Below are 14,023 nucleotides of genomic sequence, written 5' to 3'. Positions count from 1 at the left end.
CGCAATGAAATTGGGGCATGACTATCTATGATATGACTATGTATGATTATCTAATGACCTGCTCGTTCTAGGAGTGAACAAAGGAGAAAAAAAATTTATAAAAAAAAAAAAAAACCTAGGAAAGAAATTAAAATTAAAGAAATCGACGATAACATATAGCAAATGATGGAAAATGTGCTATTAAGAATTTACGATCGAAATGAGATTAACTACTATAGACAACAGATATACTAACGTACATATGTCAATTATATTTAACGTTTATATAAAACATTTTCTAAAAGAAGTCAGTAAATAAAATACGAATTGCTACGTGGAATGCTAATAGTGTTATAAGTAGAAATTACGAATTGGAGGTTTTTAGATGAACATGAATTGGTGAAGAATCCAAAAATGGTTTATTATAGTTAAATTAAGTCGACTTTTAATGTTGGTTCAGGAAAAATATTTTTAAGGATCTTCTAGGCCAAACATGCGGATTGAGAACCAAGGAAAGCTATTTAGATAAGTCTTAGTGACCTGCAGGTGCCAAAAAAATCCCGGTACTGCTGATATAATAAGAGACGTGATAAACGCAAGTAAGCCTCAAGTATGTTCCTAATATTTGGAAAGAAGCGAAACTTATTTTTATGATAGATAAACCAGTAAAGCCCTTAAATTAATGAAGATAGGCCGCCATATACATATGTACATATGTATGTAGATAAAGTCATATAGGCCGATATCATATGATTCTCCTACCAACAAAACTTTTTCAAAAATTGTTGTTAATAAGTCGTTGCTGATAATAGAAAATATGAAATTGTTTAAAAGCAACAGTTTGGTTTTGAACGAAAACTGAAACAGAACGAAACAATTGACAAAGTGCATAAAATATCAAATATTGTACATTGTAAAAGTCCTTAGAAGAAAGGCATGTTTGATAAGATGGTTTTGAATTAAACAGGAACTCTTTATACAAAATGATTTTCCAGAATTGGGTGGCAGTAGGAAATTATATTTGACAGTTGTATAAAAACTTTAGCTATTTTGAATTTGCAGTATTATGTTCATGAACAAAAAATGTCGTTAAAAAAAACAATTATTTATTTTGGGTCAAGTAGTGGAAAATTATATACATATCAAGAAAAATAAAAATTAAGAAAAACAAAAAAGAAAACTGAAACAAAAAGATATTTTGTTATTTTGAAGTACAACAATCCAGAGACAAATTCCTATAAAAACTGCATAAACTAGTAAGAAAAAAGTATAGCTGATTTAACTGCGCTAGCCATGATAATTTAAATATTTTTGTGATATTTAAGAAACATTTGTTTATGAATACAGATATAGCGCAGTTCTCGCTATATATCACGATGTGTTTATGAAAAGGTCTTATATTGAAGAATTAAAAAAAATTAAATGAAAATATCAAGAAAAAAAGAGAATTAGAAAACAAATACAGATAAATGACAAATAATAAGGCAATAATAACTTTGCCAAGCAAACACATATGCGCATAATAGTGACTTTCATAGGGATTTGGCTGTCACAGAAATAAGCGATGAAATAGGGAACCATGCCATGAAACATAAGGCAAGTTGTGAAAAACATGTATTTATTGAAACTTCTCAAATAATAGAGGAGAGATTTAAAACAGAAAAACTGAAACAAAACAAATTTTTTAATTTAGCATAAAATGCTGAGACAGCACTTCTGTAACTTCCTTCACGGAATATAAACAGAAGAATATGGCAAATCTAATGGCAAAACTAAGTAAGTTTGATTTGTTAATGGTAAAACTAAGTAAGTTTGAATAACTTGATAAATATTTGGGTAAAGCCGTAAAGCATTAAAACCAAAATAATGAGGAGTGAAGTGATAAATTGTTTTATCACTTCAATAACGTGACTAACATAATAAGGATGAAGTTTTGCAGAATTCTTCAGATCTTAGTCATACATATTTTGATAGTCCACCACTATCTACGACTATCAAAACAGGATTTAGGTGTGATGATTATCGCTTCATCCGATACTTGCAGACAAAATGACTATCATAATATGTCTACGGTTTTAATTACCCGTAGGGGCACACATGGAAGACTGAATAACGTAATATTCCAAAACTTTAAAGTGAACTCACTAGTAATAAGTTTTTTTTAAATTTCAATACTTTATCATATAAATCATACATATAATACTTTTTACCTAAAACTTTAAATCCTAAAAATTGCAACAAGACAATTTTTGTTATTGAATTGTTGAATATTTTCAACAAAAACTTAACTCTTATTTCATGAATAGCAATGATATTATTATAATTATTACAATATTTATTATTGTTGTTAATTTCTAATATATTATGAACATCAATTAGTTGTCTTCAATTAAGTGTGATTCCAGCAAATGACACTTCTAAACCTGCGTCTGTTGTTTCCATTCGACTTTTAATGTGTGTTAAAGTATTCTTATAATGCATTTCAATTTGTTTCGTTTCTTCACTAGGTTCCAGATTGGGAAGCTCTTCTTCGATTTTTCCAATCAACTAAAAATTTATTGGTTACATACAATACAAAATAAAACTTAAACCTAAAACAAGACTAACCTGATTTAACATTGCGACTGTAACCAAAGAGTTACCACGTTCAAAGTAAAATAGATAACTATTTAATAATTCAACATATAGTTGTACTTGTACTCCTGCATCTAAACACTGAGAAGCTATTCTCGCTCCTTTTTTCAGGCAGTCTAACGTTCTTTTTTCTTCTCTCATTTCTTCTCCATTTTTCCTGCAAAAGCAAAATAATTATTTAGATTTTTTTAATTATTTTAATTCCTGTTTCATTATTACTTTCCACTCCAAAAAAGGCTAGCACAGGATACAACACCCCTACATTGATCAGGCTTTTTAAGTAATTTCGCTGAAGCTAATGCACAATTGGATCTTAATGGTTCTGCGTTATCTTCTCCAAAACATGTCATTTGTTCGAAAGTTGCCATTATTAATGTTATTGCAGCCAATTGAGCTTTAGAATCTGAAATTTCATCCTCATATAACGAAAATGCTTGTGTCATAAAATCATATGCTACTGTTTCATGATTGGTGTATTGAATTTGATCAATCGTTAACGCTCCTTGTAAATACAAACGCAATGCCAATTCTGGTAAATCCGCTTTTGCCAAAGCAGAGATCGTACTATGGCAAAACTGTAATATTTTCTGGCATTTTTTATCCCAATTTTCATCTTCTTCGGCAATGTTTTTATATTTTTTTGCTAACTGATAAGCAGAGAACACTAACGGTGGCAAAACGTGTTTAATTCTCAAAGAACCTCCATTTCCAAAATGCTTTCGCGCTATTTGTAAAATTTTATACTGCATATCAGGCTCTGGCGAAATTAGAAGGTGAACAAATCTACAAAACAGTTAGAAGTAAATTGTTTAAATTATAAAAAAATTAACTAAAAAAATTTATATAAAAATTATATTGAACTAAAGTTTAAAAACTTATTAAGAGAAACAAAAGTTTATTGATCTCCAAAAACTCACCTTGCGACAATACCTTGTTCATCAGCAAAGTCTTCAGGATCAGTTTTATCCCCAGTTTGGTTTTCCTCGTCTTTAACTAAAGGTGATATAATTGTTAAAATACTGTCAACTTCATTGGCAGTTGGTATTGTTATTTCATTATCCAATATATTCATTACCAAATAAAGTGCCAACGATTTTCGCGATGTGTAATCAAATTTTTCAAGCAATGGGCAAAAGTATTTTAATTTAATTATGATCAAAGCATTATTATAAAAATCAATACAAATTCTTAATAACCGAGAAAGTTCCTGATTAACAGTAGAAAAATATGAAATTGTGACCATGTTACGACATCCCAGGATCTGAGCGGTTGTTTCTAGCACTTTGTCAACATAATCAACACGATCTGGGTAAACTTTTTGTGCTAAACTTACCAGAGCAACTTGCAATGATATCGTATCTTCCAGTGGCATATCAGTTCTTATCTGTTGTACATAGGTTACAAAAAAAAATTACAATTTTTTTTTCATGCTATAGTTATACCTGGACAATGTTTGCTATTTGTATACTAAATACTTGAAATAATTGAACTTCTGGAGGAATGACTGGCCCAATTTCTTCGCCATTTCCAACAAACTAAAAAGGCAGTTAAGCAATTAATAAAATATATGTTTTTTAACTCAATAGAATACTTTTCCATTTCGTTGATTATACGCTGCTAGCCTATCTATGAGAGATATGATAATATTTTTTACATTCACGCCTGATTCTAGTTGGGCGCAAGATTTGAGGAATGGATCCAGTGTCAACAAATGAAATTCGTCAGGAAAAACCTAATTGATTTGCAAATTACACTATTTAAAATTTTATGTAAAAATAGTTTTACTTGTATTATGCATTCCATTAAATATTCTTGTGCTATTGCGTCCCTGCAACTAACGACTTGCTCTAATATACCTGGTAAAATACACTTTTGATAAGTTTCAAGTGTTGCCGAATCTAATTGCGATAGTCTAACCAAATTTGTTCCCACTAATATTTTTAGTTCTTCACGCTCTTTTTCTCTTCTATTTTTTTCGCTTGAGTGACCTTGGTGTTGCATTCGCACCCAAAGCTTATTCATTTCGGCAAAATTCATGAGCACGAAATCAATTGCGTCGGATACATTTCCTTCATTTTCATCTTCAGCAACAGTAACATCAGGTAGAATATTTCGAGTGCATTGTAGTAAATAATTTCGCAAAAATAATCCTCTTAAGGGATGCTGCACTCCACGGCACATTTCGACTAAATCTTTTAATATACTACGTTTCAAAGCATTATTGGTTTTAATATAAACGAGACCAACTGTGATTAGCAAATACAATCTTGGAACTATATTTCCAGCGTACTGAACAAGTTCATACAAATCAGCAACCTTTCTTCCTCTTTGAAATTCTTCTAACAAATATAGTTCCAAATGACATAATTCATCAGTAATAGCCATATCTGCAAATTTTTTACATGAAATTTAGTTAATTTCTTTAAAATATGTTATTTTTATTTACAAAGTTCATAGTAGCTCTTTGGCGATAACAAGGACGTTCTTAGTTCTCCTAACATGGTGCTAGCACATTTCAACGCATCCATAAGACGGCCTTTGTCAAGGAAACGTTTCATTTGAAATGCTTGATCACGAACAATACGTATGGCATCGTTAAGCAATTTTTCCTGATCATCTAAACTGGTAGGTGATGCCTGTGAAAAATAATTATTATGCATGCATCTAGGAGACAAAAATGAAAAATGGCGAAAAACAATGTTTGACTTAATATTTCACAAACACATAAGCTATTAACTTGTATCCACCCCCCATTAATAAAATTTTTTTCTTTACCGTTTCCTGTATGCCAGGTTGAGGAATATTATAAGCCGGTGAATTCCAAAGGTACATTTTTCTTTAAAAATTTCTTTCAAAACTTACCATTGTTAAAATTAAAAGAAAAACAAGCAAAATTCCGAAAATAAATTGACAATTTATCACTAGCACAATTCTTTAGTTTTGACTTGGAAATTATGACGATAATTTTGACGGCAATTAGCACTGGTAAGTTTATTTACAATGGTGGATAGCTTATCTTTATTTTCATATTTTTTTAGAATGATAATATGTGGTATACACTGATTTTATTAAAATAAGCACATATGTTCAAATTTTTACATCAGGAATTGCCAACAGATTCATTTGTCACATCTTCAGAGAGAAAATGATGACGTTTTCATTTTCTCAATGTTTATAGTTTTTCCAAGTTTTGTAAAATAAAATATAATATTTTAAAAACTTTTGAAATTTTACATACAGCTCTCGAAATATATGTTTATATCAGAAGTTTTTTTTTCAACAAATAATTCATTAACAATAATTTTTTTTCAAAATTTTTTAATTGAAAATAAAATAAACGAAATGGATTCACAAATGGTTTTATTTAAGGTTCGCACTTTTACAAGACAAAATCAAATTTTCGACCAAAAAATATTTGTTTATACCTATTTGATAAATATTTTGTTTATTTTTGACCTTTACCACATATTTATAAAGTTTTTAAGTTTTTTCAACTTTTCTGTCTGATTTATTTTTTTTTTAAATTTGAATTTTTTTTTTATTTTTTGGCAAATTACGTCACTCTTTAAAGTTTTTTCAAATTTTATACCAGTCAGACCAGTTAGCCTATTATGTAGAAATGCAAAACTTGCGTAACTAAATTTACGTAAGATCATTTGCGACTCGCAGGTGGTTTGATACCTTGACATAACAAAAATATCGTATTTCTATTATTCGTGCTTGTTACTACGTAACAAAATCGCATCGAAAAATTTAAAATGACAGCATTTACATAGAGGCCACCACATTATATGTACATTTTGAAATAGCGTTATCACTTTGTTTTTCCATGATACAAAATTGTCAAACTATAACAAAAAAAACTCCCATTTTGAATAATTTTCTTTTGAAGTTTGTAGTTTCAATCATAGATAATAAGAAACATTATATACACCACAAAATTACTATTATATTTATTTATATTTATAAGGTTTATAAGTAAATCTTATCTATACTTTAAATTTATTTATTGAATCAATTTTGATAAGAAAACAATTTGTTGGTTAATTTTTTTTAAGTTCGTGTTTATTTGTAAAATTTTTTTATGTAAAAGAGGAAAATGCGAACATTTAGTAAAATTAATTTTATTTATGTTTCATTTTTTAATACAATAAAACGTCTATTATTTTTTGAAACGTCTATTACTTTTTTAAATGTCTACTATGAAATTTGAAGAATTTAAATTATTGGGATTTTGACATTCCGTAAAATAATATTACCATTGCAGATTCACAATATCTGCGAGTGAGATTTATAATTATTCAAAAATTTACGTGCGTAACTTAGTTTGAAATTTTTAGAATTTTACTAGTGAGATTCACAATAAGGTTTTAGATACCTGAAATTGGATCAAAAGAACAAAAATAAAGAAAAGAACAAACGAAAAGTCTCTACATTAAAATGTCATTAAAAATTTTTTCAAATGTCACTAACTAAAAATATCGCTGTATCAATTTAATTTTATATATCGCTGTGGAGATGAAAGAGTCTAAGCCAATTGAACCTATATAAATCAATTGATTGAATAATGTTGACCTTCCGCACTGTCGAACTGCCCGAAAATCTGATGAGCATTTACACATCAGAATTATTAGGCTTTTGGGAGATATGTTTTTAATATTTCAAACCTATAAACTAAAATTTAAAAACAAAAATCAACTGATCACTGCATATTTTCAATTCAGTTCAAAAAGTTTGATTTGCGACAAATTGTTTTCAAAAATGTGAAAATCTGATGATAATCGAATAGTTTTCAATTTTTTCCATCAGATCGTTTACATAGACAACATCAAATAACTTTCTCAAATTATTGGTAGCAAATTTTTGTTGAGTAGATAATAAACTGCCAAATTATACTACTTGTATTTTCTGCAATTTCCTTGCAAACGGTTGGTAGTGTTAATTTGTACCGTCGTTTATTAGAAAATGACCTTTCGAATTTGTTAAAAAAATTTTTCAAAATACAAAAGATTTATTTCAACTAGCATTTTAAAAGTGTGGTGAAAGATAATAGAAAGAATAATTTAGATAATAGAAAATAGAATTTTGAAGATAATAGTGAAAAAGAAAAGCTGTAAATGCCTAACACTGCAATGCAAAATATATATATGCGTACAGATCGGTTGAAACACCATGAAACTGTATAATGTTGCTATAAAGTAAATTGTGTACAAACATAATTTCTGTTAACAATATAAGCTGGTTGATGTATAATTTATTTTTTCAGCTAAATCTTCTATGCTATCGCAATAAATCTATTATACCAAGTAATTATATATTTTTAGCTTTCGTTCAACATATTGAGTAATTTTAAATAATAAATTTATTGCCTGAAAATAAGTATTTTGAGTGAAAGAATTATAAATATCAGTGTTAAATTTTCAGTTAATGATTTATGTGCACAAAAGTTGAAATTTAAATAGTAATTTGTAATACAAGAATAGAAAATTTATGACACTACCTAGTGAAAATGGGTGCTCACACAAACTAATATACGAACAAAAAAAAAATTGTGTCACACGTAGGGCGATGGTACTCGCACAATTCCAATTTTGAAAACTTTTTCGTAGCTCAGTAACTAAAATTGCTAACGTAAAAATTATCAAAACGAAATTTAACATTAAAATAATTTTTTACAATATGTCTGCTGCAATGCGAACTACTTTACAATCAGTTCCGGAGTCTCTACCCACCGACTTATCTTCTATAAATACGACAACAAACGGAACATCTACAACAACTACATCAGCTGCATCTCCAATTGTGGCAGTAGCATCTGCAGCAGCACAACAATCTTTTACAAAAGACTTCGCTGAAAATAATCAGAGTTCAATAATTAGTCCAACAAATTCAATGACTACTTCTACGAATGTGGGGCAATCAAATGTTATGTCTTCTGTTGGTGGTACTGGTTCTGTTAATCATTCTCATTTACATGGTAGTGTAAATAACAGCTCTGCAACAGCAGCAATAAACAATATATTAGGAACTGGTTCTTCAGGTGGAAATCATCAAAATGGAACTGGAGTAAACACAAGTAATGGAGCAGGAAATGGAGGCAATAGTGGAGGTAATCATCATGGTACGCATCATTCTACATCGTCAGGTAATGCATCTGTGCAAAAATCTCATGCACATGGAAACTCAGCAATCAAACAAAGGTCTTCTTCTTCAGCAGCAGCTAAAGGATCTCCAAATATGCAAATGCGAGGTGGCGTACCCATGCGTTGGAGGCCAGCTGAAGAACATATTGGAAAATATAAATTAATTAAAACAATTGGTAAAGGTAATTTTGCTAAAGTAAAATTAGCTAAACATTTGCCTACAGGTAAGGAAGTTGCAATTAAAATAATTGACAAAACCCAGCTAAATCCTGGGTCTCTTCAAAAACTTTTTCGTGAAGTTAGAATTATGAAAATGCTTGATCATCCTAATATTGTGAAACTATTTCAAGTAATTGAAACAGAAAAGACACTATATTTAGTAATGGAATATGCTTCAGGTGGTGAAGTATTTGATTATTTAGTACTTCATGGCCGCATGAAAGAAAAAGAGGCACGTGTTAAATTTAGGCAAATTGTATCGGCTGTTCAATACTGCCATCAAAAACGTATTATTCATAGAGATTTAAAAGCTGAAAACCTTCTACTAGACAGTGAATTGAACATCAAAATTGCAGATTTTGGATTTTCAAACGAATTCACGCCAGGAAACAAATTAGACACATTTTGTGGTAGTCCACCTTATGCAGCCCCAGAACTGTTTCAAGGTAAAAAATATGATGGTCCTGAAGTTGACGTTTGGTCACTAGGTGTGATACTTTATACACTTGTAAGTGGTTCATTACCATTTGATGGTTCCACTTTACGAGAATTACGGGAAAGGGTTCTCAGAGGGAAATACAGAATTCCTTTTTATATGTCGACAGACTGTGAAAATCTGTTACGTAAATTTCTTGTCTTAAATCCAGCAAAACGGGCAAGTCTTGAGACTATAATGAGTGATAAATGGATGAACATGGGATTTGAAGATGATGAGCTTAAACCCTATGTTGAACCAAAGCCTGATTTTGCAGATCCTAAACGCATACATAAGACAGAAGCTTTACTCGCAATGGGATATAATAGGCAAGAGATTGAAGATTCTTTATCCCAAGGCCGTTATGATGATGTTATGGCCACATATTTACTATTAGAAAGAAAAAATAATGATCCTGAAAGTGATGGCTCCAGATCAGGATCTTCGTTATCATTGCGAAATATTACTGGAAATGATGGCTCTGCTGGTGGCAACTCATCAATACAAAGTCCGACACATCGTGGTGTTCACAGAAGTATTTCTGCTTCTAGTACCAAACCAAATCGTCGTGCATCAAGTGGGGCTGAAACACTTCGTGCTGTGCCAGCAAATCCTGCAATCGCTACAAATCCGGTGGTAGGAACTGTACATAGCACAACAACTTCATCAACTGCTTCAGATCGTTCAACTATAAGTAGTAATTTCAAACGTCAAAATACAATTGATTCGGCAACTATAAAAGAAAATACAGCTCGTTTAGCGGCACAAAATCAAAGACCTGCATCAGCTTCAGCTCAACCACAAAAATCATCGACAAATTCAGCAGATAACACCATTCCAAGTCCCGTTAAGCCAAAAGCATCATCGACATCTAAGTATGAACCAGCTAGTGGAAATCGTACTGTCGGGCCAAGTGGTATGATTCCACGACGTTCAACAACGGTGTACGAAAAAAGTTCTACGGAAAAAACAAATGTGTTGCCAACTGAATCAAATTTACTTGATCGTCTTCGAATGACTTCTTCGGCTGTTAAATCTAGTAAACATTTTCCAAGAAATGTACCATCTCGTTCAACATTTCATTCAGGTCAAACAAGGGCACGTAGCAATCAAACATCGGAATACTCAGGCACTGGAGCTACAAATGAAGGCTCCTCACACTCAGAAAGAATGAGCTTCTTTTCAAAATTATCTTCAAGATTTAATAAAAGAGGTTCTAGTTCAGAAGAGCCAGCTAAACCAAGAGTTTTACGCTTTACGTGGTCTATGAAAACAACATCTCCGTTAATGCCTGATGAAATAATGCAAAAAATTCGTTTGGTTCTGGACAAAAATAATTGCGATTATGAACAGCGTGAAAGATTTGTTTTATGGTGTGTTCATGGTGATCCAAACACAGATTCGCTGGTTCAATGGGAAATTGAAGTATGTAAATTACCAAGATTATCACTGAATGGTGTGCGATTTAAACGAATTTCTGGAACTAGTATTGGTTTCAAAAATATTGCATCTCGTATAGCATTCGACTTGCGCCTGTGACTAGACCAGACAAAAGTGGAAACTGAATATGAGCAAGACCAACCACAAAATAATATACAACAAGCAACATCTACAACATCAACAGCAACTGCAATAATCATAACAACTTCAGGAAATACAGCAACAACTACAACAATAGCAACGACTTCAATTAATAATTCTAATACAACAAACACAACATCAACAACAATTCAATTGGATCCATCACCAATCAAACCGAATATATTTAATAAAGACAAAACTTCTAATTAGCCAAAAATTGCTGACACATTACTAAGTAAAATGTTTAATAAAAAAAAATAAAATGAAATGCAAAAACATAAAACATACTTATTAAAAAAACGAACAATTTTTAATAGGAAGAGAAAAAAGAATTACAGAAAAATTATATATATATATATATATATATATATATATATATATATATATATATGTATATATATTATTTTCTATATATATGTATATATAGCAAAATATAAGATTAACAGCAAATGCAGCAGTGTTATCTATCACAAAAGCGTTAATAACGCATTCAAAATTCCATGTAACTTAAATGATAAAAAAAATACGAATAACGAAATAATTAGACAAAAAAATGTAAAAAAACTAAAACTGAATGGAAATATTAAAAAATACAACAAAAAATAAAAATTAATCTATTAACAACAAACTGGAATGCCAGTATCATCCAAATTAGAAGTTTATAGTTGAAGTAAATAATTCCTGTAAGTATAAGATATTTACATTTTCTGTTGCTCTATTTACTTTTTATTATACTTGTTTTACTAGGAAGTCTGTAATATCAATGTAATAATATTTTTTGTTTCATTTTTATTAAACTATAAATTTCTACTTTTAGTTTAATGTACAATACATCTTGTGATAAAATTGAAATGTGTACCTTTTTGTATTTTTTTTTTAATTGAAACATCATTTTGCGGGAAAGAAATACATAGAGCCAAAATTGTTTAAGATGGTGCAAAAATTATTTGTTTTTATACAATTTTTATGTTTCAAAAGTAGGTTCAAATTGTTAATAGGTTGATATTGCCCTGAAATATTATTATTGTAGTTTGTATCTTTATTTAAAATATGACTTTATAATACGTATTTTCTTTTTTTTTTGTCATTTTATTTGTACTTTTTTCTTACTCTTATATTTTAAAAATTGTAGCATGAATTAAAAATACTATTTAAAGGGGAAATAAAATACTTTTTATGAATATGAAGTATTACAATAAACAGTAGTAAAAGTACCTGAATGTTCTTATAACAATAATTTGTAGTGTTTTGTTTTATGAAATTTTCATAATTCGTTTTTCATATAAAGTTTGATGTCTAAGAGAATTATTGAAGGAAACATAGAATATATTCTGAGGAATAAAATTAAAGTTTCATACGTACCTTTAACTTTTTTACACCTATTTGAAATATATAATGAAAACTAATGCCATATATATCTATCAGGCCATTCAAAAAAAATTCCAAGTTTATAGGAAAAAATAAGGTTAACACCACACATATGTATGTACATTGTTTTTGCTATTGGTTCGTTTTTTTCACGCTTAACGCTCTCGAACACATAAACCTCATATGAGGCTCCAAAAAATTTTTTTGAATGACATTTATGAGTCTTAAAATCAAAAATTTTGAACAAGAACGATTTTAATATTAAACTATAAATTTTTCTTTTTACTTTTTGTTATATTGTTTCTTACTTTATTTATGTGAAATATTTTTTCCTCAAACTTGAAGTGAATTCTAATTGAAAAATAGAAGGGGAAAAAAGCGGAATCTTTAAATAAAATAAAAAAAAGAAAATTTTGAGGGTGCACAAGACGAATTCTGGTAGGATTTTGAAATTAATGAAGTAAGAAATGAAGATCCTTCCATCTTCCTCAAAGAAGTTCTCCATAGACCGAAATCGACTTCGTGCTATTAGTGGTTTATTCACTGCGCTTTATCCAGGGAAAAATCACTTGCACAAACTGGGTAAATCGGGCTCCGTTTTGTGTAGATTCTTTGAGAAACAAATTCTGGGTGACTGGCGTGCTATATGACGTATGGTGATAGGCAGGGTTTGCTCAGTATTAAGATTATCCAACTTACTGAGGGATATCTCCGATTATTTGCTTGGAACCGGGGTAGTTTAAGTAAGATATGGGAGAGCTACAATAAACCATAGTTAGCTGCGGTGGTGGGAGGGGAAGAATTCCTTTGCGCGTGTGTTTTCAGTAATCTAGTCTAATCTAATCTAAAAAATGGAGATAATGATGCACGAAAATATTGATATAGCTTTTTGTGTTATTTTGTTAAATAATTACATACATACATTCTGTTTGCTTGTAGTTATTATGAATAATGAAAATAATAGTGAAATATAGTTACAAAAAAAAAACTTGTAACTGAATTTCCCTATTTAAATTTATAATTGTAAAATAGTTTTTTTTTTGTCACTGAAAACAATATTATTTATAGTCAAATAATAATTTATAGTTCAAATCTTATAAGTACATATTTGCAACCGTTATAACAACCTCTTACTTCAAGTCGTTTCAAAAATCAGCATAAAACCAATATTTTAAAAAAACTAATATTATGAAATGATTTTATATTTCAATATATCTAAAAAAACCTTAAAATTTTCTTCAATAATTTGTAGAATTTTATGAACCTACTTTACAGATAGTGTAGATTATTCCATTATGTCACTATAAATGCTATAATATCCAAAAAATAAAACACTTATGTATAATTTTGATTTTTGGTTTCATTCGCCAAGCATGTCACATAGAATTTTCATTCGGCAGATTTGAATGCTTATTCGCTTAGACGAATTCGCTTATCATAATACCAAAAATTTATATTTGCCTAAAATTTCATTCCCTTCGCCGATCATAAAAAGGGTAACTTCTCTTCGGAAAAAGATAGAAGCATATCACCTGAATTTGCCCCGTTTTCATTTTTCCTAATACAATAGCATATTACCACATAGTTGCGTTCAAAATTTTTGAAATTTTGAAACTTTGTCTAT

At 29.7% G+C, this 14,023-nt stretch overlaps 2 protein-coding genes across 3 annotated transcripts; one reads left to right on the top strand and one right to left on the bottom strand.

Moving 5' to 3' along the window:
* Positions 1-2,158: 2,158 nt before the first annotated feature.
* On the bottom strand, positions 2,159-5,783 carry LOC129610926 (vacuolar protein sorting-associated protein 35). 2 transcript variants are annotated; one of them, XM_055523748.1, is made up of 9 exons: positions 5,389-5,783; positions 5,060-5,249; positions 4,399-5,000; positions 4,205-4,345; positions 4,056-4,148; positions 3,531-3,997; positions 2,833-3,396; positions 2,587-2,770; positions 2,159-2,526 (listed from the first exon to the last, which is right to left on the bottom strand). In XM_055523748.1, the coding sequence occupies exons 1-9, from the start codon at positions 5,443-5,445 to the stop codon at positions 2,365-2,367; spliced, it is 2,460 nt and encodes an 819-aa protein (XP_055379723.1). In that variant the 5' UTR covers positions 5,446-5,783; the 3' UTR covers positions 2,159-2,364. The 2 variants fall into 2 exon arrangements, with proteins under 2 accessions (XP_055379723.1, XP_055379724.1); XM_055523749.1 differs by having other exon boundaries at positions 2,160-2,526; positions 5,476-5,780.
* A 2,140-nt stretch (positions 5,784-7,923) lies between these two features.
* LOC129610728 (serine/threonine-protein kinase MARK2) lies at positions 7,924-11,363 on the top strand. The gene has a single exon (XM_055523397.1). It carries the CDS (start codon positions 8,293-8,295, stop codon positions 10,987-10,989), a length of 2,697 nt encoding a protein of 898 aa, XP_055379372.1. The 5' UTR covers positions 7,924-8,292; the 3' UTR covers positions 10,990-11,363.
* The last annotated feature ends 2,660 nt before the right edge of the window (positions 11,364-14,023 follow it).

The sequence above is a fragment of the Condylostylus longicornis genome, unplaced genomic scaffold (genome assembly GCF_029603195.1).
Source record: "Condylostylus longicornis isolate FDR11 unplaced genomic scaffold, ASM2960319v2 ptg000048l, whole genome shotgun sequence".
Taxonomy (NCBI): domain Eukaryota; kingdom Metazoa; phylum Arthropoda; class Insecta; order Diptera; family Dolichopodidae; genus Condylostylus; species Condylostylus longicornis.
The sequence above is the reverse complement of the archived record's forward strand: the minus strand, read 5'-3'. Positions and strand labels throughout refer to the sequence as shown.

Excerpts from the sequence above, each read along its gene's own strand:
- LOC129610926 (XM_055523748.1), bottom strand. The coding sequence starts at position 5,445 with ATGTACCTTTGGAATTCACCGGCTTATAATATTCCTCAACCTGGCATA. Across the intron at positions 5,001-5,059 it reads AAAGAGCTACTATGAACTTT|ATATGGCTATTACTGATGAA; the intron begins GTAAATAAAAAT and ends AAAAATTTGCAG. Across the intron at positions 4,346-4,398 it reads TAATGGAATGCATAATACAA|GTTTTTCCTGACGAATTTCA; the intron begins GTAAAACTATTT and ends CAAATCAATTAG.
- LOC129610728 (XM_055523397.1), top strand. The coding sequence starts at position 8,293 with ATGTCTGCTGCAATGCGAACTACTTTACAATCAGTTCCGGAGTCTCTA.